General features: G+C 51.3%; 2 protein-coding genes across 3 annotated transcripts; both read right to left on the reverse strand.

Annotated features, from left to right (window-relative positions):
- Positions 1-510: 510 nt before the first annotated feature.
- Positions 511-9,698, reverse strand: C1QTNF6 (C1q and TNF related 6). Of its 2 annotated transcripts, XM_062602625.1 has the most exons (4): positions 9,509-9,658; positions 6,340-6,458; positions 5,543-5,777; positions 511-4,037 (listed from the first exon to the last, which is right to left on the reverse strand). In XM_062602625.1, exons 3-4 carry the CDS (start codon positions 5,769-5,771, stop codon positions 3,490-3,492), a joined length of 777 nt encoding a protein of 258 aa, XP_062458609.1. In that variant the 5' UTR covers positions 5,772-5,777; positions 6,340-6,458; positions 9,509-9,658; the 3' UTR covers positions 511-3,489. The 2 variants fall into 2 exon arrangements, with proteins under 2 accessions (XP_062458609.1, XP_062458608.1); XM_062602624.1 differs by lacking the exon at positions 6,340-6,458 and having other exon boundaries at positions 9,509-9,698.
- A 5,631-nt stretch (positions 9,699-15,329) lies between these two features.
- SSTR3 (somatostatin receptor 3) lies at positions 15,330-22,419 on the reverse strand. Its single transcript, XM_062602623.1, has 2 exons — positions 21,557-22,419; positions 15,330-18,683 (listed from the first exon to the last, which is right to left on the reverse strand). Exon 2 carries the CDS (start codon positions 18,627-18,629, stop codon positions 17,424-17,426), a length of 1,206 nt encoding a protein of 401 aa, XP_062458607.1. The 5' UTR covers positions 18,630-18,683; positions 21,557-22,419; the 3' UTR covers positions 15,330-17,423.
- Positions 22,420-22,796: the final 377 nt, after the last annotated feature.

Genomic DNA, 22,796 nt, shown 5'->3' on the forward strand with positions numbered 1-22,796 from the left:
CATAGTGTGATTGGTGGCCCTGGTTACAGACCCCACCTGTTACTGCGCATCTTAGCCCCAAAGGATTTGGCTGAAGAAGCTTTTCAGGTGGTGCTTTTTTCTCAAAGTGGGTAGCTTGAAAGAGTGAATCATAGAAGTCTTTTCTAGAAGGTCTGGCTACATGTTGCCTCTCCTCCCTCCTTCCTCACCTTTTGTAAGTATGATAAAGTCACATCCAATCTACCAGCATCTCACCTCAAGGGGCCAGGGACGTGCACAAGCACAACCCCTGCACTTCCTGAAGACACATTTCTACCTGTTTTCTCAGAAGTAAACAAAAACTGTGAAGAAGGCTGAGCTCTGACCTGACGAGTATTGCATTTACTTGATATATATAGCCCTAGCTCTGGACTAATTATGTTTTCCACCCCTTGCCAAACAAAGCATCTGGTACATGTCAAACCACAGGAGAAGCTATGTGAAGATGATTTAAACTCAAAACAGAAGGTCCTATATGGGCTTCTCCGCTTGTTTTCTTGTCCACTTCTCCACTTCAGCGGGAGTCTCCTCAGTTCAAACCCCAAATAAAAGAGAAACACCACAGGGAAAACAGAAAGCACTCACACATACAAAGTTCTTGATAGAAGGATGTGGTGAAAATGTCACAAGAGTCCGATACCCCTTAAGGGAACCCCAGCATTAGCCAAGTCTTCCTCAGTATAATTAATTTTTTGAACCCTAATCCTATAAACCATTGTATTGTCCTGTTTTTTTTTTGGTAATTTCCAAAGAATCCTTCCTTGAATTTGTTTAAAGTTTTCCCAGCAAAGAGGAAATTACCCTAAATATCTTTAGGGTAATGGTTCTCCACAAAGTAAACAGAATATTGCCAAGGATTGCCATGGGAAGTTTCAGAACTGAGTTAGACTTTGTACGTATCTCTTTCAGGTCACTGTCTTTTCCATCACACTGTTTGGTGATAACCAGAGATAGAAGGAATAGGCTGGGAGGAAAAAACAGATGTAAGTGCAAAACAAACAGCAAAAAAAGTTTAATATCACTGAAAAAAAAATATATACAAAAGTTCTTGGAGTTTGTTTGGTTTTGTAACATAAAGCACCATTAATTCCACAGTACATTACAACTCAGCCTACTACACCTTCCAGAAAGCACCCAATACTCCTGAAATCTGATTTAGCACCAAGGGTTTGCCATCTTGTTTAGCACCAAGAAGCCTGTTAAACACACCCTTTGGTCCCCCTGCCCTCCTCTCTCATGTGCAGCAGGCACTATCTGGCTGCTTATGAGACCTGTCACTGGCATTCAAACACCAAAGAGAAAAGGAGGAAGAAGGAAGCTTGTTTCTGGAGATATTGTGTCTTAGAGAGGCTTTTTTCTCTCCAGGGAGACACAGGGGCACTATACTCTGTAAATAGACAATACCTGGGTTTGCAGCCAGTTGAGGAAGAGAAAAAGGGATTTGGACCTGAGCATCTCCTCCAGCATGCTGCTTTCAGGCATGCTATGGCCTGAAATCCTGCCTCTGAGCAATTCCACGTGCTTGACCTACTAAGGGAGGGGAAGAAACTCACAGCCTCCTTTCATTCCCATGATCCCATCATCACATGTTTTCCTGGGAAAAACCCAGCTTTGCCTCAGTGAAACCTTGCTGTTATACCTACTGCCTCAAGTGACAGTGGTGGGGAGGATCCAGGGCAGAAAGTGCCTGAAATTCATTCCAGTCTATACAGCTTCCTTAGCAAAGCAGGGAGGGTAAGAGAGAAAACGTCCGGAAATTTTCTCAAGTTCATTTTTAACATTTAGCCTGGGTACTTCTGCCTTTGCCAGCCTGGGCTGAGTGTACTGGACCTGGTCCTGTAAAACAATGCGTATCTCCTATGGGAGAGCTCTGGAAGTCCCAGGCACAGATTACAGCTAATCATGAGACTGCAGAAGCTAGATGAGTCAAAAGACTTCATTAGCAGTGGTGGGCAGTGGAGAAATAGTTTCTCCTGCTTGTCCTGTATTGAGACTCAAAAAAGAGACAACCCTCGGCATTGATGTTTACGGAGCACCACAAAGCGTGGATATAGGTTTCCCAAAGTGCTGAGTCAGCCTCACCTGCTCCTCCCAGGATAACAGCAATCCCAGAGGGATGTGAGACCAGTAAAAATGGTACTAGAAAAACCTACCGCTGACATTCCTTTCCTACTGTGATATTTACAACCTGATGAAAAGAGGGAAAGTTTGTTTTAGCCACATGCTTTTCTCAGTTGCTCTGATGAGGTTGCCAGTAAAGGGCACAGACCAAATGGCAGGGAAGCTTTTTCACCCTGGGGGTGAGGTGCTGTAGTCTCACCTCTATCTCTTTTCCATCACAGAGGCAAAGAAGTGCCAACCTGACCAGCTGTGGAACTGATTTAACAGTGATTACCCCTACAGCCTCCAGCTCAAGCTCTGAAACAACGGTCCCTCAATACCAGTGTGGGAGAACCACCTTCAGGAGGACACTGTAATAGCATGCAGGAGGCACCGGCAAACCTCGGGGTGACTGGTGATACCAGTAGAAGGCCATGGGGGCACATCTGCCAAAGACAAGATTCAAGTTCATTGTCTGGACTAGCTTCCCACAGCTGGGGAATTGAGAGCGAATAGCACCCCACGGGAGGTTTAGAAGGGAAGTATGGTAGGGTTGTCTCTTTTGTTCTGTACTTATGATCCCTAGTGGAAATAGAGTGGTGGACTATACTGACTCAATGCAGATGCCTCTGAAGCATCTGGCTGAGTGTCTGACCCTTCATCTCTCCAAAGAGCCAGAGCTGTCACAGAGGAGTACAATCCCACCAGGCCCAGATTTTACAGCCAGCCTGGACACTGTGACCCAGCAGGGTGTCTAAGGAAAGCCAATGCCATACTTCAGAAGGCCATCAGTCCCCTTTTTAGAAAGACAGTACCATCTCTCACCAGTCCCACATCTTCCTTGTGCTACAGGAGGTCAGCAGAACCCAGTCCATGCTCCAGTCTATAGGTGTGAGAGGTGACATTAAAGCTGTGTTGCAGGCTGCAAAACTGGCCTGTCTAGTTAGGATGGAGAGAAGCCAGGATGAACCCGGCAGTGGGGACTTTCTAGCCCTTTCTACAGCAGCCTTTTGTGTATAAAGCTCCAAGGAGGGATGCATCCCCAAGAGCAGCACCATAGCTTTCCTCCTGCTCTAGGACCCAGAATGCCAGACACAGCTCACTGGCAGATTTAGAAGAAGCCAATAACCAAAGCTGGGGTCATGAGGGAGGGGGCAAGAGATGGTAGTGTCACACTGTAAGTGGACAGATACAGGCCTGACTACAAGAGAGCGTGAGGCGGGAGCCAGTGCGGCAAATTTCACACTCAGTGCCTGAGACTTGAAAGGCCCGTTTCTAAGTGATTTGCAGTGGTTGCGGGCAGTAATGAGAGAGAGAGAGAGAGAGGAAGAAGGAAAAGGCCAAAGAGGCCCCAAGGAGGAGGAGAGGCAGTTACTCAATGCTGGGCTTGACCAGGTACCCATTGAAGGTGATGTACACATCAACATCATCACTGTAAATGGCATTCTCCCGCTCCCGCTTGTAGAGCCTCACCCAGATCTCATCATTTTCCTGAAGCTCTAGCATGAGGCTCTGGCTCTGCATGATGCTGCGGTCACTGGGCTGGGCATACAAGATGACTGCCTCTTCTTCATTGTGCATGATGTGCATGTAGGTCTCCTTGAAGTTCCAGGTGTGGACGTTGAGGCTGAAATAGTAAAGTCCACCTACATAGCAGTAGAATTTGCCATTGAACATGTCAAAGTGGCTGTAGAGGTTGACGAAGACAGTGTCGAAGATCAAGACCTGGTAGCCCTCGCTGCTGTGCAGCGCTTTCTTGCGACCAACAGAGAATGCAGCATACTGATGCTTGCAGGGATCTCCTGCTATGCCCATCTGTCCTTTACTGCCTTTCTGGCCCTGGGCTCCCCTCTCACCTCGTGGTCCTTCTTTGCCCCATTTCCCTGGCATCCCAGGCTCTCCCCGATCTCCCTTTTCTCCTGCAAGAGAAAGCAGAGGACACAACTCCTGTGTGATACCATAGGGAGAGGTGGAAGTGGTGGCGAGAAAGCCTAATGTGGAGGCAGAGGATTGCTCCATAATGGGGCAATGCCAGAAAAAGGAACACTCCTGAGGTTCACAGTATCATTGTTCTTCATGGGAAAGGAGCTAACAAAGATCTGGGTGCAGCTGGGGTTTCTTCTTTTATGACACCCCCCCCCCCCCGCTCACCACATGATATGGCCTTGCTGGAGACAGGAGAACCTGTCCCTAAGATACTTCAGTCTGAGAGGGAGCCCAGCAGTACAAAGTACTACTGTGGCTTTTGACCTCTTCTTTGCCCTCCGCACTCCTTTATCTCCAGGAGGATGCTGCAATAGCATACAGGAGGCAGGGACTGACTCTGCCTTGCTACACACCTCCCCTATGGCCCAATTACCCATGTAGTGTGCACACTGTTGTTGCTGTAGGCTGGAGAAGGGGAAGAAGTGCTAAAGCCTCTGGGAGAATATGACTCAAGAGGAACAATGAGGTGGGTCAGAGGAAAAAGATGCAAGCTGGACTTGGTGATTGTGCAGTGCAAATTAGAGGGGTGGTACTTTGACAATACCAGCATCCTTTGGGCATCCTGTATAATTAATACTGCAGTTCTCTCCTGGGGTTTGGACAGGCATCAATACAGAGAGAAAGCAGCACCAGAATGCACTTTGTGTATAGAGAGAAGAGATGGGAGTCAGGGAGAAGCCTCCAGCACAAGTGACAGCATCTCAGATTTGTGTCCTGCTCTTTTCCTCCTCTCCATTCCCTGCATGGTAATGCAGGTCGCCCTGCAACACACTGCTCTGGCCCAGGCTTCTATCTGCCCCAGTTCTGAGCCTTGATGAACTGCAGCTATTTCTAGGCTGGGCAGGGAAGGGGAGCATCTGCCCAGCTAGCCCAGAGGAACCACAGAGCAACAATAAGTGAATGCAGCAGCATCCAGCTGGGAACAAGCTTTTGCCCACAGCAAAGGCTAAAAGGGGAGCCCTGAAGGGAGGAGCTGATCTAAAATAGGGAGCCTTTTCCCATTAGCCAAGCCATCCAAAGCAGGGTGGAATGAGCCGGGGGTTGCTGCCAGTTAGCCTGAAGGTGCTTACAAATAGCTGTTCCCTCCCTTTGCCCTCTTCCTGCTCCAAAATGCATGTGATCCATGGAGCTGGAGAAGGTTTTCCCACAGCCTTCTCAGGTGCCAGTGCCTACCCTCCAAACATGCTTATTTTGCAGCTGGATAGAGACTTCTCTTTCCCTTAGGCACTATGGGACTCTGGAAGTCTGAAACAAGGAAGGTATCCTCCCATCTTGGCAAGTGACTGCCACTGCCTCTCCTGTGCTAGGAGGCAGGAAGAGCTAGTAGCAGGCAGCATCCTGAGACACAGAAGTCACAGCATGGATGCAATGACTTCCCTTTGCTCAGGCTACTCTTGGTCACAGCACAAGACATCCCAGGGCCAAGATGGGCACTTACCCTTCAGTATGGTGATGTTGATATAGGGACGGACCTCCGGCATTGGGTAAGGCAAGTGATGGTGGCTTGGGGGGAGCCGTGGGGCATCTGTGGAAGAGTCCAGTGGGTCACAACAGCGTTTGCAAGCACCAGAGGCTGGTTCTGTGAGGTTGGGCTCATCAGTGGGTGCCCCAAGCACAAGAGGGAGAAGTAGGAGGGTCAGGGGTGTGCGCAGGTAAATTGTGTCCATGGTGACCTGGGAAGATATGAGGAAGTGCCAGAGGTGTAAGAAGGGGAGGACACGGGCAATGGAGTAGAAATCACCACAAATCCTCTTCCTGTGGCTGAAAATGGCATGGTCCTGTGGAGGGAGTTCACATGCTTGAATCCCTGAAGGCTCAAGGATGCAATGTAAGTGATAACCGCATGGCCCAAGAGGATGTCCTTCTGCCCAGACCAATGGAGACTAGGTGCCCTTGCAGAAGGCTTGGCCCTCACTAGCCAAACCACAGGAGCCACTAGAAGGTTCAGTCTCCAGGGTGAGATACAGGAAGAAGACATGGCAAACCACACCCTCCCTTTTGCAAAAGCATGTTCTGGTAGGCTGCTAAATGTATGAGGAGGGCTATAAAAATCTTCTCCAGTCCTCCAGTCACTAGGTATCAACTCTTCATGGGAGTCCAACCCAACAACCCCCCTGTCCCAGCTGGAGTCTGACCCATCTCTCTCTTCAGAGGGGCCCCTTTCCATTTCCCCACACCAAATCCCATCCCTCCCGACCCCAGGGCTCAGCTGGGTTCTCAGCCAAACCTCAGCACCTTTCCAAGGGGATGACGGCTCCTCCAGGAGCAGCGAGCAGTGCTGGGTTTTTGCGGATGGACCGGAGGGGAGCTGCTCCTCTGCAGAGGGTAGGGAAGCAAAGCGCGGAGCAGGCAGCCTGCAGAGAAATATGCTTACGAAAGACAGACACGCAAACAAGCCGAGCAAGCCCCTCTCGCAGCCTCTGCCCCCCTTCCCTCTGCCTGCGCCCCACTGCAGCGTGGCAGCTCACCCGGGAGGCTGAGGGCTCCCCTCGGTGCTTCCCAGCCCCTGATCCAGGGCTCCCCTCTGCCTGCAGGGCCGGCCCCCCGGCCCATGGCTTTAAGAAAGCTGGCTCTTGGCACAGGCACTGCTGAGCGCTGGCTTGGACCTGCTCCCTCCCCTCTCCTCTCCCTCCCTCTCCCTCCTTGGCTTTGGGCGCCCTCCATTGCAAACCGGCTTGGGTTTCGGTGCCTTTTAACTCTTTCCTAGATAGTGCCTTGTCTTTATGTATTTTGGTTTGCTCTTTTTTCTCTGCCTTCTTGCTTCCAACAGCCTTCCTCTGGTCAGCCACGCAGGCAGCATAGATTGCGGCTCCCTGTGCAAAGGGTGGGCAGGCAGCAGGGCAGTGTCCCACCCTGAGCACCTCAGGATGGGCAAGGCGAGGTGCATCAGTGCCTTCCTTCCGGTGGGATGGTGCATGAATCTGCTCTCCTTTGTATTAGTCTGTTATCCCATGGGCTATGGGTCCCAGCCCTTCATTTGCTGGCCACACTCCCTCCCCAGCTGTGCTTGCCCCACTCGGTCTCCACACTTCATCTTTCATTCTCTCCTGCATTGTTTCTTCTGCACGTCACTGTGGCCTCTTGCCCCAGCATGATGTTCTAGCAGGTTTACGTGCCAACTGGGAGAGGCATCAGTCCTTTCTCTCTCTAGTCATCCCCTCTCCCTGGGCAGAGCCCAAAGCCCTGCGCTCTGGCGTGTGTCATGCCCCGGTCATGTTCCCTGGTTAGATCCCAGCTGCCTGCCAGCAAAGCTGAGAATCTGAAGCAAACCCTGGCCGTGATCTTTGCCCCCAGCCTGGCGCCAAGCTGATGTGCTTATGCTGTTGGGGTAAGCACCATGTGAATGCACCAGTACCTTGGAATGAAGGGCATGCTGCAGAAAGGGATGGACAGGATGGCTTTCCTTACACTGCAGAATCTGTTGGAAGTGGATTTGGGGGATTCTACCCAGCAGCAAAACTGGATTTGCAAGCTTACACCCTAGGGAACATGCACATATTTATCTCTTGGAGGCAGAAGGAAGCTCTCTCCTGCGGGGCCCAGAAGTGCCAAGTCAGCACTGTGCCTCCAGCAGTTTCCAAGAGAAGCTGTTGAAGGCTCCAAGGTTTCTGAGGGGGAAGGATTTTTGTGTGTGTCTACGTGTGCTTGGACTTCTCTTTGCTGTTTTCCTTCTCCCACTTGGTTGGTTTGGGAATGGGAGGCCCCGCTTCCCAGAGAGTGGCTGGCGTTTGGCAGGACCCCAGCACCACTGGAGAAGCAAGCGGAAAACTCTGGGAAAATATGTGCTGCGAGCTGGGGGGAAGGGTGGAACGGGGGCTGGGAAGCCTGGAGATATTCTCAGGCAGCTTGTCAGCCTGGAGCTCAATGAACATGGGCTGAATATGCCTCCCAGCCGGGATGGGAAGAGGACCAAGAAATCCTCTGTTGTGCTCGTGAGTTCTTAGCTGGGCTCCAGCACTGACATTCAGTGAGCCCCACCGCAAGTCTCACACGTCTGCCTGTGCCTCAGTTTCCCCTTGTGGAAAATGAGAGGGGGAAAGGCCAGGGCAATATCTCTTGCTAATGGAGCCTTGCCAGCTGACAGAAGCTGGGTTTTGTGACCCATTGTGTTGTCTGCTCCTGCCTGCTGCTGGTGGGGATTTGGCAGCTGACAGCACTATTGAAAGCCAATAAATTTTCTGGGGTGTGTGAGAGCTCAGACACTGACACTGAAGGCAAAGTTCCTCTCTGTCCCATCAAAGCTACTGCAGTCCCTCACTCCCTTGGGTGTTCCTGCCTGGCTTATTTCCAATCATTATGTTATCCCCTTTTGCAGCCCTTGACCTTATGTCTGCCCTCCTCTGCTTTTCCAAAGGGGAACAGGTAGCAGGGAGGCCAATGTCCTCATTTCCATCCCACATTTCCATCTGCACTCCTGACCTGCTTACAACCAAGCAAATGTTCTCTGTGGAGGACCTCATCAGCTGGGGCCTTCGCCTTTGTCTCATCTGACTGCAAGAACAGCTCACAGTGGGCAGCGAGCAGGACTTTGTAGTTAATGTCTTGTCTAAGCTGAACAGGGACCCACAGGGAGCCAGCAAACAAAGACTTGCCCTGGTGGCACTGCCCAGCTGGGCAGCAGTTATGCCACTAAAGACACTTTTTGCCAGGGTAATATCACCCTGCCCCCTGAAAGGAACTGTCTGTACCAGCAACGTTTTGCCAGGGCAGCCCTATTTGCAGGAGGTCTTGGCTTGTACGGCTGAGTGCTCAAAGATACGAGTTTTGATAATGCTATCCAACTGCTCTGCCAGCCACACTTCTAAGTGTAAAACAAGCCTGAAGGCACCTTGTGCGCTCAACAATCTTCCCTCTTCCTCATCACACACTTGGCCTTGGAGGCAGCCCAGGGAAGCTCTGGCCAGATTGGATTGCAATAATCCCTGCTCAAAAACAGCTGCTTCCTCCTCCTCCTGAATTTCCTCCCTTATCTGCAACCCCCCCAACACAGGCTAAATAGGGGGATACAGCCTGGCTCTCCCCAGTGACTGTCTCCATCCCATCAACCCTCTCTACCTCAGGTACAGAAGGAAGGAAATGACTTTGATGTTTCCTTCCCTGTCCAGCCCCTGTGTACAGCTCAGCTTCCCTGCTGCACACGTGGATCCCCTGCTCTGCTATACATACACACGTACTTGCATCCACCTGCTGACATACACACATTCACACTTCACTGCTCCTCCTTCCCCAGAACCTCCGGAGCAGAGGTACCAACCGCACCAAGAGGCAGAAAAACATCCCCTTCTCTTCCCCTTCCTGGATGCTTCTCCCCTCCAGCTGCTTTCCCTTTCCCCTCTTCCCCAACCCTTTGTCCCTGCTCTCCGAGAGCACCGCAAGCCGGGAGGGGAAGCGGAGGAGCTCTTACCTCCGGTCCCCTCCGGAGGGGTCCCGCGCTGGGTTATCTGTATCCTCAGCTGCTCCTGGCTAGCAGCGCGGGGAGGGAGGGCTGCCGGGGCCCAGCTGACTCCACACAGATGCTTGCCAAGTGCTCTTATGTAATTACTGTCTTCCCCATCCTGCCTCAGCGGCCTTTATGAGTGCCTCCCCTCCTGCTCTGGCCCGTGTCAGGCTTGGCTTTCCCTCCTTCCCTCCCTTCCTTCCACCCACCCCACACAGCATCACACAATTTGCTCAGCTCAACAGCTGATTCCTTCTGGAAGCAAAATTCAGGCTTTTGGCTACTGCCATTGCTACCCTTGGAAAGAGAGCTCACGTGTCGCAAGAGCTGGGAACAGATGCTCTGCGCTCACCTCCTCTCCATTCACTGCCCAACCGCTGCCAGGTACCTTTGCCTTGCCATTCTTTAGTGCAAAGGGGGCACCTGAGACATGGAAATGTGGCAGTGTGTTTTGATGTTCAGTAGTTTGGGGTGCCCATGGGCTACCCTGTAGCAGCAGCTGGCCCTCTGCCATGTCGGCATCACTGATCACGTCTGGCCAGGCTGCGGGGGGAGTTGGGAAGACTAGATGACCTTTAAAGGTCACCCTTCCAACTCAAACCATTCTGTGATTCCATGACAAGACGAATCTTTTCCAGCCTGTGGACTCCATGGCTATGCACAAGGCTTGTGTAACAGCCAGCCCTCATTACCCAGGAGCATCAACACGGTAAGAAGTTATTGGTTTAGGATATTTTATACGTCACTGAGGATGAGCAGGCCTGTTGGATATCAGCTGCGTGGCTACATTTCCTTTTAAACTTCTGCCCGTGCAGGGCTTGGACCAACCGGGAATGACACATTCCCTGGCTGCCAAGTTCAAGGATGCTCGTGCCAGCAGGGATTGCTGCTGTGTGCTGCTTGTCAGCCTGGATTGTCTCACACAGAGATCAAGGGCTGGCAAAGCCACTGCATTTTCCTGCTGTGTGTTGCTGAAATGCCACGTTGCTGAGGAGCATCTGGAGGAGCCCTACACCTGTACTCACTGCTGCAGCAAAGCTGTTGCTAGACTTGGCAGTCTCCAGCACTGAGCATGAAAGCAGGAGCTTGTCTCCCACTTCCTGCTGCCCCCACAGCTTGTCCGAGACACCGCATGTTTGCCAGATGCTGCAGAACAGGGTATCAGAGGCTGGCTGACAAGCCACGTCAGTTGGATGTGCCTTTCAGCTAAGGAGGCATTACTCAGGCTGCCACTTTCCCCACAGGTAGCTTGTCCAGCTCAAGTGTCCCACCTCTTACCACCGAGACAAGAAACGCTGCTGGTATCCACCCCAAAGGCCGGCATGTGATTACAAGCGCTAAGCCTACTGCAACCAGAGAGACTTGTGAGCATCTAGGCCCAGCAGCTTGGTGACATTGCGGCCTGGTTGAGGCAGTTCTTAACAGTAACCTTCAGCCGAGCCTGCTACATTCTGCCTTTCTGGATCTAAATGCCTCCTCCTCCCATCCACTCCTATGTAGACCCAGGAGCTTTGACCCCTGTGCTGTCTTCACACGCTTCTAGCCCTGCTCTGAGCAGTTACCAACAGATCACTTCTGTGGGCATCCCAACTCACACAAGGAGTGTTAAGGAAGGGCGGCAGTGGTTAGGGCAAGAAATATCTTTTTCAGAGGTACCCATGAGCTTTCTCACCAAAGAAACAAGCACTTTGAGGTGAGAGGGGGAAAGGTAGTATTTAGGAGCTCACAGAAACTCTTGGATCTGTGACAGGTTCTTCCCACTAAGGGAACCACCCTGACACTGAGGGAGTTGAAACAGAGTGCTCCCCCCCTTTGTTTGGTAGCACTATCCTGATGGGAAGAGACCTTTTAGCAGGGCCTGTTGCAATAGGATGAGAAGTGATCGTTTTAAACAAGACGAGAGATTCAAGCTGGATGCGAGGAAGAAATTTTTTATACTGAGGGTGGTGAAACACTGCACAGGGTGCCCAGAGAGGTGGTGGATGCTCCATCCCTGGAGACATTCAAGGCCAGGCTGGATGTGGTTCTGGGCAGCCTGGTCTGGTTGAAGATGTCCCTGCTCATTGCAGGGAGTTGGACTAGAATGAGCTTTGAAGGCCCCTTCCAACCCAAACTATTCTATGATTCTATGGTCCTAGAACCAGTCAACAAGGTAAGAGTCCTCCCATGTTCTCTGGCCATTTGACCCAGCTCGAGCATGTTCATTACTCCATCTTCAAAACAGGGCATGTGCACATTTTCTACCCATGCAGAAAAGCTCGATGCATTTCACAGCAACATACCTCTGCTGCAACCATATGATGACTTCCAGTAGCTACAACGCCTCCGAGAGGTTGACAAAGGGTTCTGCATGGATCTCCAGGCGAATATGTGGGAATTGCAAGAAGACAGTGCTGTGGCAGAGGGGTCCCAACGAAAACCCCCACAACACCCCACGCTCCCTCAGCCTCGGGGTGTGCAGGGGTGTTGAGACATCCCCGCCTGGCACAGCCCTGCCTCAAACCCGAATTAAACAGGGAGAAGGGCAGGGGTGTGAGGAGTAGGCGGGCTGCGGCTCCCGGCTCCTCGTCCCCCGCCCGCACAGACTCCAGTTCCCTATCCCGGCTCCCGGCGGCTGCCGACTGCCCCCTGCCGGCCGCGCTGCGCCTGCTCCTGGCTCCCTCGCGGCGCTGCCTCGGTGCCCGCTGCTCGTCCTGCCCACGGGTGGCACCGGTGGCTCAGGCTCCTTCGTCCTCTCTGCAGCCTCCCGCCCAGCACTGCCCCAGCTGAAGCCCACCGAAGGAACAGAGTGATCCGTGCGCGCCCAGGTCGTGAGTCAAGGCGTTCCTACCGTCTTCCCACCCGGCCCCGTTTGTCATGGATAGGACATGCTGCAGCCCAGGCACGTGCCTGCAGTTGGCTGCAGCTGATGTGCTGGGGATGTGTGTGTGTGTGTGTGCATGACGTGGTGTGAGATCTGAGCAAGCCGCCTGCCTTGTGCATGGCGTTTGCATATTTTATGCTTGGGAAGGCAAAGAACACCAAGTTTTCAGGAGCAAATATTTGCATATTTTCCAGTCGTTCGAGCAGATAAAGCATTTCCATTCTCTGTTGAATCCTCAGGAGAGACAGGAACAGCTTCTGTTCGATGGTGTTTCCTGCCTCTCATCTACTGGCTACTCTATTTCCACAACTGGTTAACTGCTTCCTGCCCACTCGCCACACCCGCTTAGCCCATGGTCCTATAAAATAGTTGAAGCAGAACATGGCCTGGACAGGTTTGCTGTTGCCTGAGCTGAGCTGCTGTGTTTCCCTGCTGCCAACAAATACAGCAGCTCCCTAACAACAGCTTCAAATGACATTAAGTGTGGGCTGTGTTACTAACAGCCTGGAAATGCATCCTCACCTCTCCACGCTGGAACCCCTCTCCAGTCACCATTCTCAGCCCTCTCAGTTTCTCTCCTGCAGAGCTCCACTGCAGAGCAAAAGGTTCACTCTGAGTGGGTCTGAAGCTGCTCCAGGCCACTCTTGGGCTGGCAGAAATGTGCGTGGGTGCCCACATATGGTGGGTTCGTCTATGTGGAGGGGTCATTTGCAAGGTCCAGTTGCCATCTCCCAGTTTGAGCCCATATCTGGACTTTGCATATGAAGGAGTATATGCCATGTTCTTGCATTCATGCTTAGGCCAAGATACATGCATGCAATCACCTAAACGCTCATTTGTATGCATGTATACACATCATATACATATGCCTCTCTGTATCTGCTCTTGTTCATCCTGGCACATGAATATGAAACTCTATGAGCAGCTGGCAGAATGGGCTTTCCGCGTTCCTAACACCCCATCTATGATCAAGCATTTGCTGGGAAGAGGCATTGCACAACGCTGCCGAAATCACTGCAGCCCTTTCTAGTCTCTCAGCTCCAATCTCTACGTGATGAGAATGAAACCTTTTGTGCAGCACAGAGCTTGATGGAGCCCTTATCTCCATGCCTCTGCACCCAGAATAGAAAACTCCATTTCCATATCTGACTGGGACAAATCCCCCTCAACACAGCCAGAATTTCACTCAGTCCCTAAGCAGGGTCCCTATGGCCTCTGAGTTTCCTGAGTCAACTAAACCATCGTTAGAAGAGGGAGAGGGATGACGAGGGCAGTTGGTGGTATCACCACAGGAAAAGATGGGGATTCATGAGGAGGAAGGCAAAGCTGAAGAGAGAGGGAGGGGTCAGGAGGCAGCAAGGTACTGCCCACCATTCCAAACATCTGTTCCAATGAAAATCAACCTTTTAATCAATGGTGACAGTTTACAAAATTTTGTAGTGTTCATTTTCTCCTCATGAATTTCAGACAAAAAAAACTCTTTTCTTTTCCCTCCTCCAGTCTTATTTTTGGTTCATTTCCTTTTTATTTTTTTCTCCCGATTTGTCACTGAAAAATAAGACGTGGCATAGGGAGGAGGAGGAAACACAAGACAGAAAAATACGATGCTTGTGACCCTCTCCTTTTAAACTCCTGTTTAAACTAAATACCCCTTATTTTTGCAGGTCTCCCTGGGATACAATTGGTTTTCCTCAGCAGGCTCCCCTGCAGAGCTGCCTTGCTAGTGGGCTCAGACTCCGTGTATCACAATGATGTCTCCTTGGCACACCAGTTTGGTGCTGACATCCCCGTGCTTGGGCTCTTCAGAGATGTAGGTATTTTAAGAAGCCAACCAGTTGGTGGAGTTTCTTGAGTGGTGACTTGCAGCAGATGGAGCTGCAAAGGCGTGCGAAGTGAAGTCTCAGCTCAATTCAGTGGTGAAGGAGAGCAGCTCTGTTAAGCATGTTGGCAACTCCCCCCCCATGGCAGATGGGCAGCCCCTTGGTGGAGAAGGAAACCCTTCCTATATGTGCCCCCCACCCATCTGAGATGCCTCCTGCAAGGTCTTCATTCACTGTCACATGCCTTCTTCAGTGCTTGGTCACCAACCACCAACAGTGCTACATGCTTCCCAGCTACTACCATTTCTCCTCTATCCTACACTGATGGCTGTGCCAATGGTGCCCAGTATTCACCTTGCCCTGCTCCTCACTGCAAGAGAAGCAACACAGCCCTCTACTTAAAGTGCTGTGCTGTCTGTCTATCCAACCCCTTGATAGCTAGTCCTTTATATCTTCCTACTATTTGTTGCCCCATATATAGGCAGGATCTTTCTTTGGCTGTTCATTCCACTAGGATTTGTTGTGACTCCTCCAGTGGATGCTATGGGAGCTCCCCAAAAAGAAGAGGCTTTTTTAGTCCAACAGACTGTGTATCCCTCACCATGAATAGTTTGGCTGCTTTTCTCACTGGGGCCCACAGTGTGGGCAGCTGATGCATGGATTGAAGGAGGAGGAGATGTGAAGAAGTAGCAGGGGATAGAAACTGAGAACCAAGCACTTTCTTTTCCCCACGAGTTGAGCCTGCCCTCTGGTGTGTCTGACTGTCCATGCTCAGGGGTACTTAGTAAGATGAGCTAAGGCATAGATGTGTGGGATCACTGGTAGGTCAGGTCCTGAGGCTGAGCCTACAGGCATGGACAGCTTGGCACTCACATCTCAGGACGGAGGACTCACAGGGACAATCTTTCTCTGTCAAGGAGGTGATGGTTGTACCAGTGTCTGAAAGTGTGGCTGAAAGCATGGCTGACTGTCTTTTCTTGGTCATGTTTGGAGCCCCTTTCCACCCTTCCTCTGCTCTTTGGCTTGGCTAGGACATGTCTCATCACCTGATACCCTGTGATGGTCCTTTCTGAACTCAGGGGCTCTGCACTGCAATTCCCCCTGATGCCTTCCAGGCCTCCACTTCACACATCACCTTTGGGTGACCTTGTCTTTTGCTTCTTCATAAAGTGGTTCTGTTCCCAACATCCTCAGCTGCTGCAGCTTGCTCTGCTTCCCAGTCCAATGCTTTTATCTTCCGTCCCAGCACACCTGACACGAGCCATCCCTTCACATCTCATGACTTCTCTCAAGTCACCTGTGAGACATCTTTCCATCAGCCGGCTCTTGTCACTGGCCCTCCACTGACTGCCTTCTTCAGTTTCTCCTGACCTCAAGAAAGCATTTCTCCTCCTGGTGGGTCCCTGCTTCCCATTTCTCCAATTATTTGTGGAGAAAAGTGCCCAGATATAATGAAAGGCTCTTCTGATATGAGAGCCTTCTTGGTGGCTGTAGCTTAGCAACAACACTCATGGGGAAGTTCAAGGTGTGGGGACAGACATTTAGCAGAGCCTGCAGGAATGAAGCCAAAGTGGAGAGAGAGACCTTCATCCCACCCACCCTTGTACATCACTGCTCCTCTAGCCTGCACACTCAGACAGGCCCACCCACAACCTCCCACCAACAACTGATGCACAGAAGCAACAACTCATCCAACGCAACACACATACTCTCACAGTCTTACCCAAGCATTCACATGTGCACATTTCCACATATGCTTGCATGCCTACACATCACTATCTACCCTTTAAACATCCCATAATGACATACACACGCTTCCACATCCATGTTTGTATACACTTATACACATGCACACCACCTTGTGCAGCTTTGTACGCACTTATACACACCCCACAGCCATACACTGATTAGCCCCAGTGCCCAACCCATTCATACCTTCCACTATCCCTGACTCCTTGATCTACAATCCTCTTCAGCCATTCCAATACTCATGCAATGTATGCATACTCCTGCACACAGTCACCTTTGTACACATGCAGACACATAGTTTCTTATTCATTCTTAGCCACTCTACCTTTTCCCAAAGATTAATTCATTCCTAGTATTGCCCAGACTCCTCCAACCATAGCTTTCACACAATGAAGATTCCCCAACCTCCCTCTGCTCCCTGCCCCATCCTGTACTGATACATGCCTTGATCTCCTGTACCAGCCAAACATTACTCCATACAGAGATCAACTCGTCTCAAAGACATTGCGTATTGCTAGGAAAGCCAAAGCCATATCTATAGCACTCCACTCCCCTAAACACACAGGTTAGTTCTGCCCAGTTGGCCTTTGAAGTCCAAAGGCTTTTTGTTTATTTACAATAAGGCTTAGGGAAAGACAAAGGGAAAGGACATTTCAGCTTGTAGGAAACCCTGCCTCCAGCCCATGCTTCGTTGTCTTCTACTCTTGTTATACCTTCCACCAGGGTGCATAGGCACCAGGAAAGCACTGAAGAATGCAAGGTGCCGGAAAGAAGTGTCCCATCTGCTCTCTCAGGTAAGTCTCACCAGCCTGCCCAGAGTCCATGAGAGCCCTGGAAAGGAAGAAGAAGCTTTGAGTGGTCTCCAGCCACAACCAGCATGGGTAGGAGGAATGTTGTCCCCAAGACTTACTGGAGAGCTAAAAAGGGGTCAGCCATACGTGCAACTGGCTGATATGTCTTTGCTGCAGACATTTTTCCTCCCTGTTTTTCTTTTAGGGTAAACTGCTTCTCATGTTTATAAGGAAGATAATCAAGGTCCTGGGATGCCTATTCATTCTATATGCCATTTGAGGACTTCCTTGAGGTGCCAGAATCAAATGGCAGCTGATGCCCTTCACCACTGGGTCATCTAAGGATGGATCATGAAATTTAGGGCTGACCTTGCTTTCTCCATACTGTGAGTGCCCATCACCTCTTCACCTCTCTCTGGATTCTGGATTCAGTCCTTCCTTTACCTGGTACCACAAAAACCTCAGATGTCTCTTCCAAAGCCAAGAATAACGCCTTGTTTTTTCCAGAAGTTCATGGAGCCTTCTTCATCTTTAAACAGAGTCCTGGACTTTAATATTCCTTTGTATGAATGTCTTCCATTGCCTTTGAGGTCAAAAAGCACAGAGGGTGAAGGGGATCCCATGTCCCAGTGTCCCTTTCCCCCGCACCATCCCTTTCATCATAAATAACTGACATGCAACTTGTTGCTCTTTTCGCATCCCCCAGGCTCCTCGGGGAGTGGTTTTTGCTGGTTGCTTTCTCCTTCCTCACTGCTTAGAGGTTGCTCCTGCCTGTCATTACCATTCTGCGTGATCTTGCTGATCTCGCCCTCTTCCCCTTCATCGTCAGTCTTCTCGGGGGGGCACTCTGGCACCTCCTGGCTCTGGACTCGGCGGGATGGCCGGAAGATGGCCCTCCGGAAGCCCTGCTTGAAGCGGTAGGAGAGGAAGCCATAGATGATAGGATTGGCACAGCTGTTGGCATACGGCAGCACCACCACGAGGAAATAGACACCAAAGAGGGATGGCTCCTCTGGCAGTGGGCAGACAACATTGATTATGTTGAGGACATAGAAGGGGAGCCAACAAAGGATGAAGACAGCCACAACAGCCACCACCATGCGGGTCACTCTGCGCTCTGAAAGCTTGTGCTTGGAGGACAGAGCTCTCACCCGCCTGCCCGATGAACGAACCTTCACTACGATAAGAAGATAGCAGAGACAAATCACCAGCAGTGGCCCGAAGAAGCCCAGTGTGGCAGTGTAGACGATGAAGCCAGCTCTCCACACCGAAGCGGGCTCTGGCCACTGGATGTGACAAGTGTTCATCCCTAAAGGAACGTCTGAGAAGACGACCACAGGCAGCACCACTACAGAAGACAGGACCCACACAGTTGCACTCACAGCCTTGGCCACCCGTGCTGTTCTCCATTTGGAGGACTTCCCTGGGTGGACCACGGCCAGGTAGCGATCGACACTCATCACCGTCAGGCAGAAGATGCTGGTGAACTGGTTGATGGCATCCACAGCCATCACCAGGCGGCACATGAAAGACCCAAATGGCCAGTAGGACAGGGCATTTTGTGCAGCAAGGAAGGGCAGACCCAGCATGAAGAGCTCATCAGCTAGGGCCAGGTTCAAGATATAGACATTGGTCACCGACTCGCTCACAGAGTGCTGCAGGACCACGTAAATGACCAGAGAATTCCCAACCAGCCCCACCACACAGACAATGAGGTAGACCACGGGGATGAGGACACCACTGAAAATTACACCAGGGCTGGTGATGGTGGAGCTGTTGGGGGTGGTGAAGCCTGCCCAGCTGCCAGAGGCATTCCCCTCCTCGGACACCACTGGCGTGGGGAGGCTGAAAGCAGAAGTGTCCATAGCAGAAGCAGGGAACAGGCGCAGGGCAGTGTCCTTGCAGGATCAGTTACCAATCTGGAAGTGAAAGGAGGATAAAAAAGCCATTGATAGTGGGGACATGACAGCTGAACGGATAAAGCACAGATAAAAACACCACATTAACCGAGTGTAGGTGTGGATAGGCATGGGAAGTTGAGGTGAGCCTGTGGATACTGGGAACTGCAAGATGTAGAACAGTTATCAACCCCATCTAATCCTGGGAGACACAGGAGTGGGCATGGAGTGACAAACAGGAACATGGCTCAATGTAGGTCAATGGATCCTCTCCCCTAGGGAAAATTCCTCTGGGAAAAGAGCCACATGCTAGTCTAGGGACAGGGAAATTTCTCTTCTTGCTAATGGCTTGAATACTGGGTCACCAGTGACCTGACTCTTGTTTATGAGTGGCAGGTGCCTTAGGAAAAAACAAGGGAAGAGCATCCAGTGACAAAGTGCAATTCCAGCTCTGGTTCACTTATTCACTGAGAACTCTCCTGCTTGCTGCAGCTCTTTTTGGACTGGCCAGGTTATCATGGGGTTGTTAGTCCCACCAAAAACGAAAGCATCTCTACTCTCAGTCCAAGACAAGAGGCTGAGCTCAGCACCTGAGCTGAAGGCTTGCTGGTTTCTGTTAAACCAGTTTAGGAGTAAAGGAAGAGCTGGATTATGTGGGGTACCCCAAGAAGGATCATGCCAGATCTCTCTTGTCTCTTTCTCTCTTGTTTTCTTTCACCCTGTAACACACTGCTAATGGAAGAGGCTTTGCCTGCCCCAGCTGTTTGCAACACCAAAGCAGTATCCCAGCCTTCCTAACCTGAGGTGCGCAACTGCCTGTCATGGAAACAGCACTCAGCTCACTCGGGGAGAGCCTTGAACAAACAAGCTCTCCATTCACCACCAGCTCTCTGCTGACACTGAGTGAGAAGCTGCAGGCAGAGATGTGACACATAAGGGAAGAACATGCCTTTTGTCAAGGTTCCAGATTTGTGAGATAGAGAGCCCAGCATATACTCCAGGCCAGAGACACCCTGGGAAACCTTATGCATCATCTTCTTGAATTAGCTCCTTGGAAGAGAGGATGACTTGGTGGAAGAGAACAGGGACCCTGAAGCTCACCTTTACCCATCCCAACAAAAAGGGCTCTGAAGCTCCTTTGTTATGTAAATGAAAAACGGAAATCTCAAAGGACTCCCAATATTAACTACTTTCAGGAGGCCAGAAACACTCCAGAGACTTTTCCCCCAGATAGGATTCTCTGTACCACCACATCTTTCTTCACAAATGTCCTAATACTACAGGTTTCATTTGTTTTTGTAAGTGTCCTTCCAACTTCTGTATACCTTAGGGGAGACCTGCACTTCAGATGGATATCAGATAGGTAAATCCAACAGACTCCACAGGTGTATCAGATCTTATGTTGAAAGAACATCCTCTGATAGGCCCTTAAAGCCACAGTTGGGAAAATACGTCTTAAGGCTATATGCTCTACAGGCTACGGCATAAATGTTCCCTGTTATACTTAAATGAGCTTTAAAGAACTGGAATTGTTTAGACTTTCTTCATTTGCAGGTGCCTTGGGCTGTGACACACTATCTTGATAGAAGCCCATCTCTTGGGGTCCTGCAGTACAACATGTCGTGAGTGACTGCAACAAATGTGCAAAGGGATTTGAAACTATTTCTAAGCTCAAGGATCTTTCTTCTGATTTTTTTGGAGGTTTTTTTTTTTCAATGCTGTTATAGTGATGCAAATCACTTGTTGGAGGAAACAGGAGGCAGAGGATTTTCTGGAGACAACCCTGCAAAGAGTGGCAGAGACCAGAATGGTATGTTCATAAGATGATCCTCTAGAAGTTGGGGACCAAGTTAGGTCCCCTTTGGATGTTCCTCCAGAATGCAGAAGAACTTAAAAATAAAAAAGCATTTGGAGACAGAGCCCTACAAATATCAAATACAGATGGGGACACTCATGCTGGGGCTGAAGAGTATATGGGGAAGTGCCTGGGGTCCAGACCTCAAAGCTGGTTTTTCAGGCTGGGGTTTAGCAACCCAGTAAAGCTTGAGTTTGGAACTTCAGGGCTCAAAGGCCCTGTTAGAAATGCTAAGGCATGCAACACAAAGCACTGATTTACTAGAAACTTGTTCTCCTGCTCAGACAGCGGCAGTGGTGAAACTTTAAGCAAGCGTGGTCTGCTTGTGCCATTCTGACTTTGGCAAGTACCATCTACCAACTCAGATGCTGTATTACACACCCATTCTGGCTAGTTTGATGTCCCGTTGGACACCAGTGCCTCATCTGGGTTGGATCCACTCTACTGACTGCTTTGGCAACACCTACATGGGTAGGCATTGATGAGGAACCTTGTCCTCAGGCTGACTGATAGTGTATTGGCATCTTCCTGGGGCTGTCCCTCAAGTGGAAAGTACCTGTTGCAAGTGACTTGGGATCCCCTAACACGTGCTGCCAGAATATAGCTGGTGCACACATCTGCAGAGCAGGAGGAAGGCAGAGAGGAAGGCAGAGATGCAAATCAGTGCCACCACTTTCTGTAGGAAAAAAAAAAAATTAATAAATGTCTGCACTGGAAGTGAGGAGGAGGTGGATGCTAAAAGCTGAGCCTGGACCTGGTTACAAAACAGCAACAGGATCTGGGAGGGACCGCAGAGGCCAACAGCCTCCAGTCCCTCTTGCCCCCATCCCTGACTGTCCCCCTTGTTTCCCACTGCCCTGCTGCAGCTCAGAACTTCCCCTGCCTCACCTCGGGGCTGAGTTCTCTGTTGGGGACCAGGCGGGGCTGGGGGGGTCGGAGGGGCTGGATGGGCATGTTTCCTCCTCTGGGACTGCAGAGTTAACTTCTGCATGGACTCACACCCGCGGGAGACATCTGGAAAGAGCCGCCTGGTACTTACGTGTCGCTGGGATGCACATTTTCCTCTGCTTCCCCGACAGAATCCGTGTCATGGTTTTTCCCCTTCCCTTTTCTTAAAGGCAACTGAGAAAAGCGGTCCGAGGAACGAAGAGGGTCCCACCGTGCGCTACCGGAGGCTCAAGTCCTGCCTCCCGGACCTGCCCATCTCCCCCTCCGTGGCCGGTGTTGGGCCGGGACCAGCTCCCATGCCCGCTGGTGTCCAGCCGCCCGTGCTGTCCTCCGGCCGGGGGTGCGCGGGCCCTCAGCCTCAAGGCGGCGGGGCTCTGCCCGCCGCTCCCGCCGCCATCCGCGGGAGACGGGGCTCGTCCGCCGGGCGAGACAGAGAGGAGCAGAGCGGCGGCTGCCGGGGGGGTCGGCCGGTGGCAGCCAATGGGCGCCACGCACGGGAACACCGGGAGAGACAGGGAAGGAGGGGATGCGGGGGGAGAGAGCGAGGTGGGGAATAAAAGGGAGAGAGGGAGATGCAGGAGAGGGGCAAGGGGAGGGCGGGAGCGCAAAGGATGAAGAGTGCGGTAAAAGAAGATGGGGATAGTGCAGAGAGGGATGCAGACAGCAGTTGTGTGGTGGGAGAGCAGTGTGTCTGTGGGGAGCTCAGCTCGGCTCCCCTGGCAGTGCAAAGCGCCCTATGAATCCCGTGAATGCCGAGGGAGAGGGGTTCCCTTTTCCGGGGATCTTGCAGGCAAGACCGGTGCTGCTCAAAGCCGCAGGAACACGGCAAAGCTTTGTGGCTGGGAACATGCTCAGAACCCAGCGTGGATGATGAGCACACAAACCCTTCTCCCTCCTGTTCTGCCCTACGAGCACCTCCAGGTGGATGGAGTGGAGGGCAGATGGGCAAACAGGGGATGACTGTCTCAACTCCCCCCCACCCCCGCCTCCTCTGGCTCTATGCACAATCTCATGTCTTTTGTACCTTCTTTGGAAAAAAGCTCCAGTTCCACAGCCCCGGACTCTCCTGCCAGGTTTCATATGAGGGCACCCAGAAGAAACGGGGCAGGGCAAAAAAATAAGCTCGTTTGTGTGAGCAGTTCTGCCAGGAAGGTAATTAAGGATTTTCCCATCCCATTCCCTGCACAAAGTGCTTCTCTGTAGTGCTCACACCATTCCCTGCCCTGCAGCCAGGATCAGTGACTCTTTGTGCTGTGCAGTCACACAGCTTTTGACATTTGGCACTGCTGTTATGAGCATTTGAGCTCCTAAGGCCAATTCCAGCATTACAA

This window comes from Pezoporus occidentalis, unplaced genomic scaffold (assembly GCF_034315485.1).
Source record: "Pezoporus occidentalis ecotype Australia unplaced genomic scaffold, CSIRO_AGI_Poc_V1 ctg78, whole genome shotgun sequence".
NCBI classification, from domain to species: domain Eukaryota; kingdom Metazoa; phylum Chordata; class Aves; order Psittaciformes; family Psittacidae; genus Pezoporus; species Pezoporus occidentalis.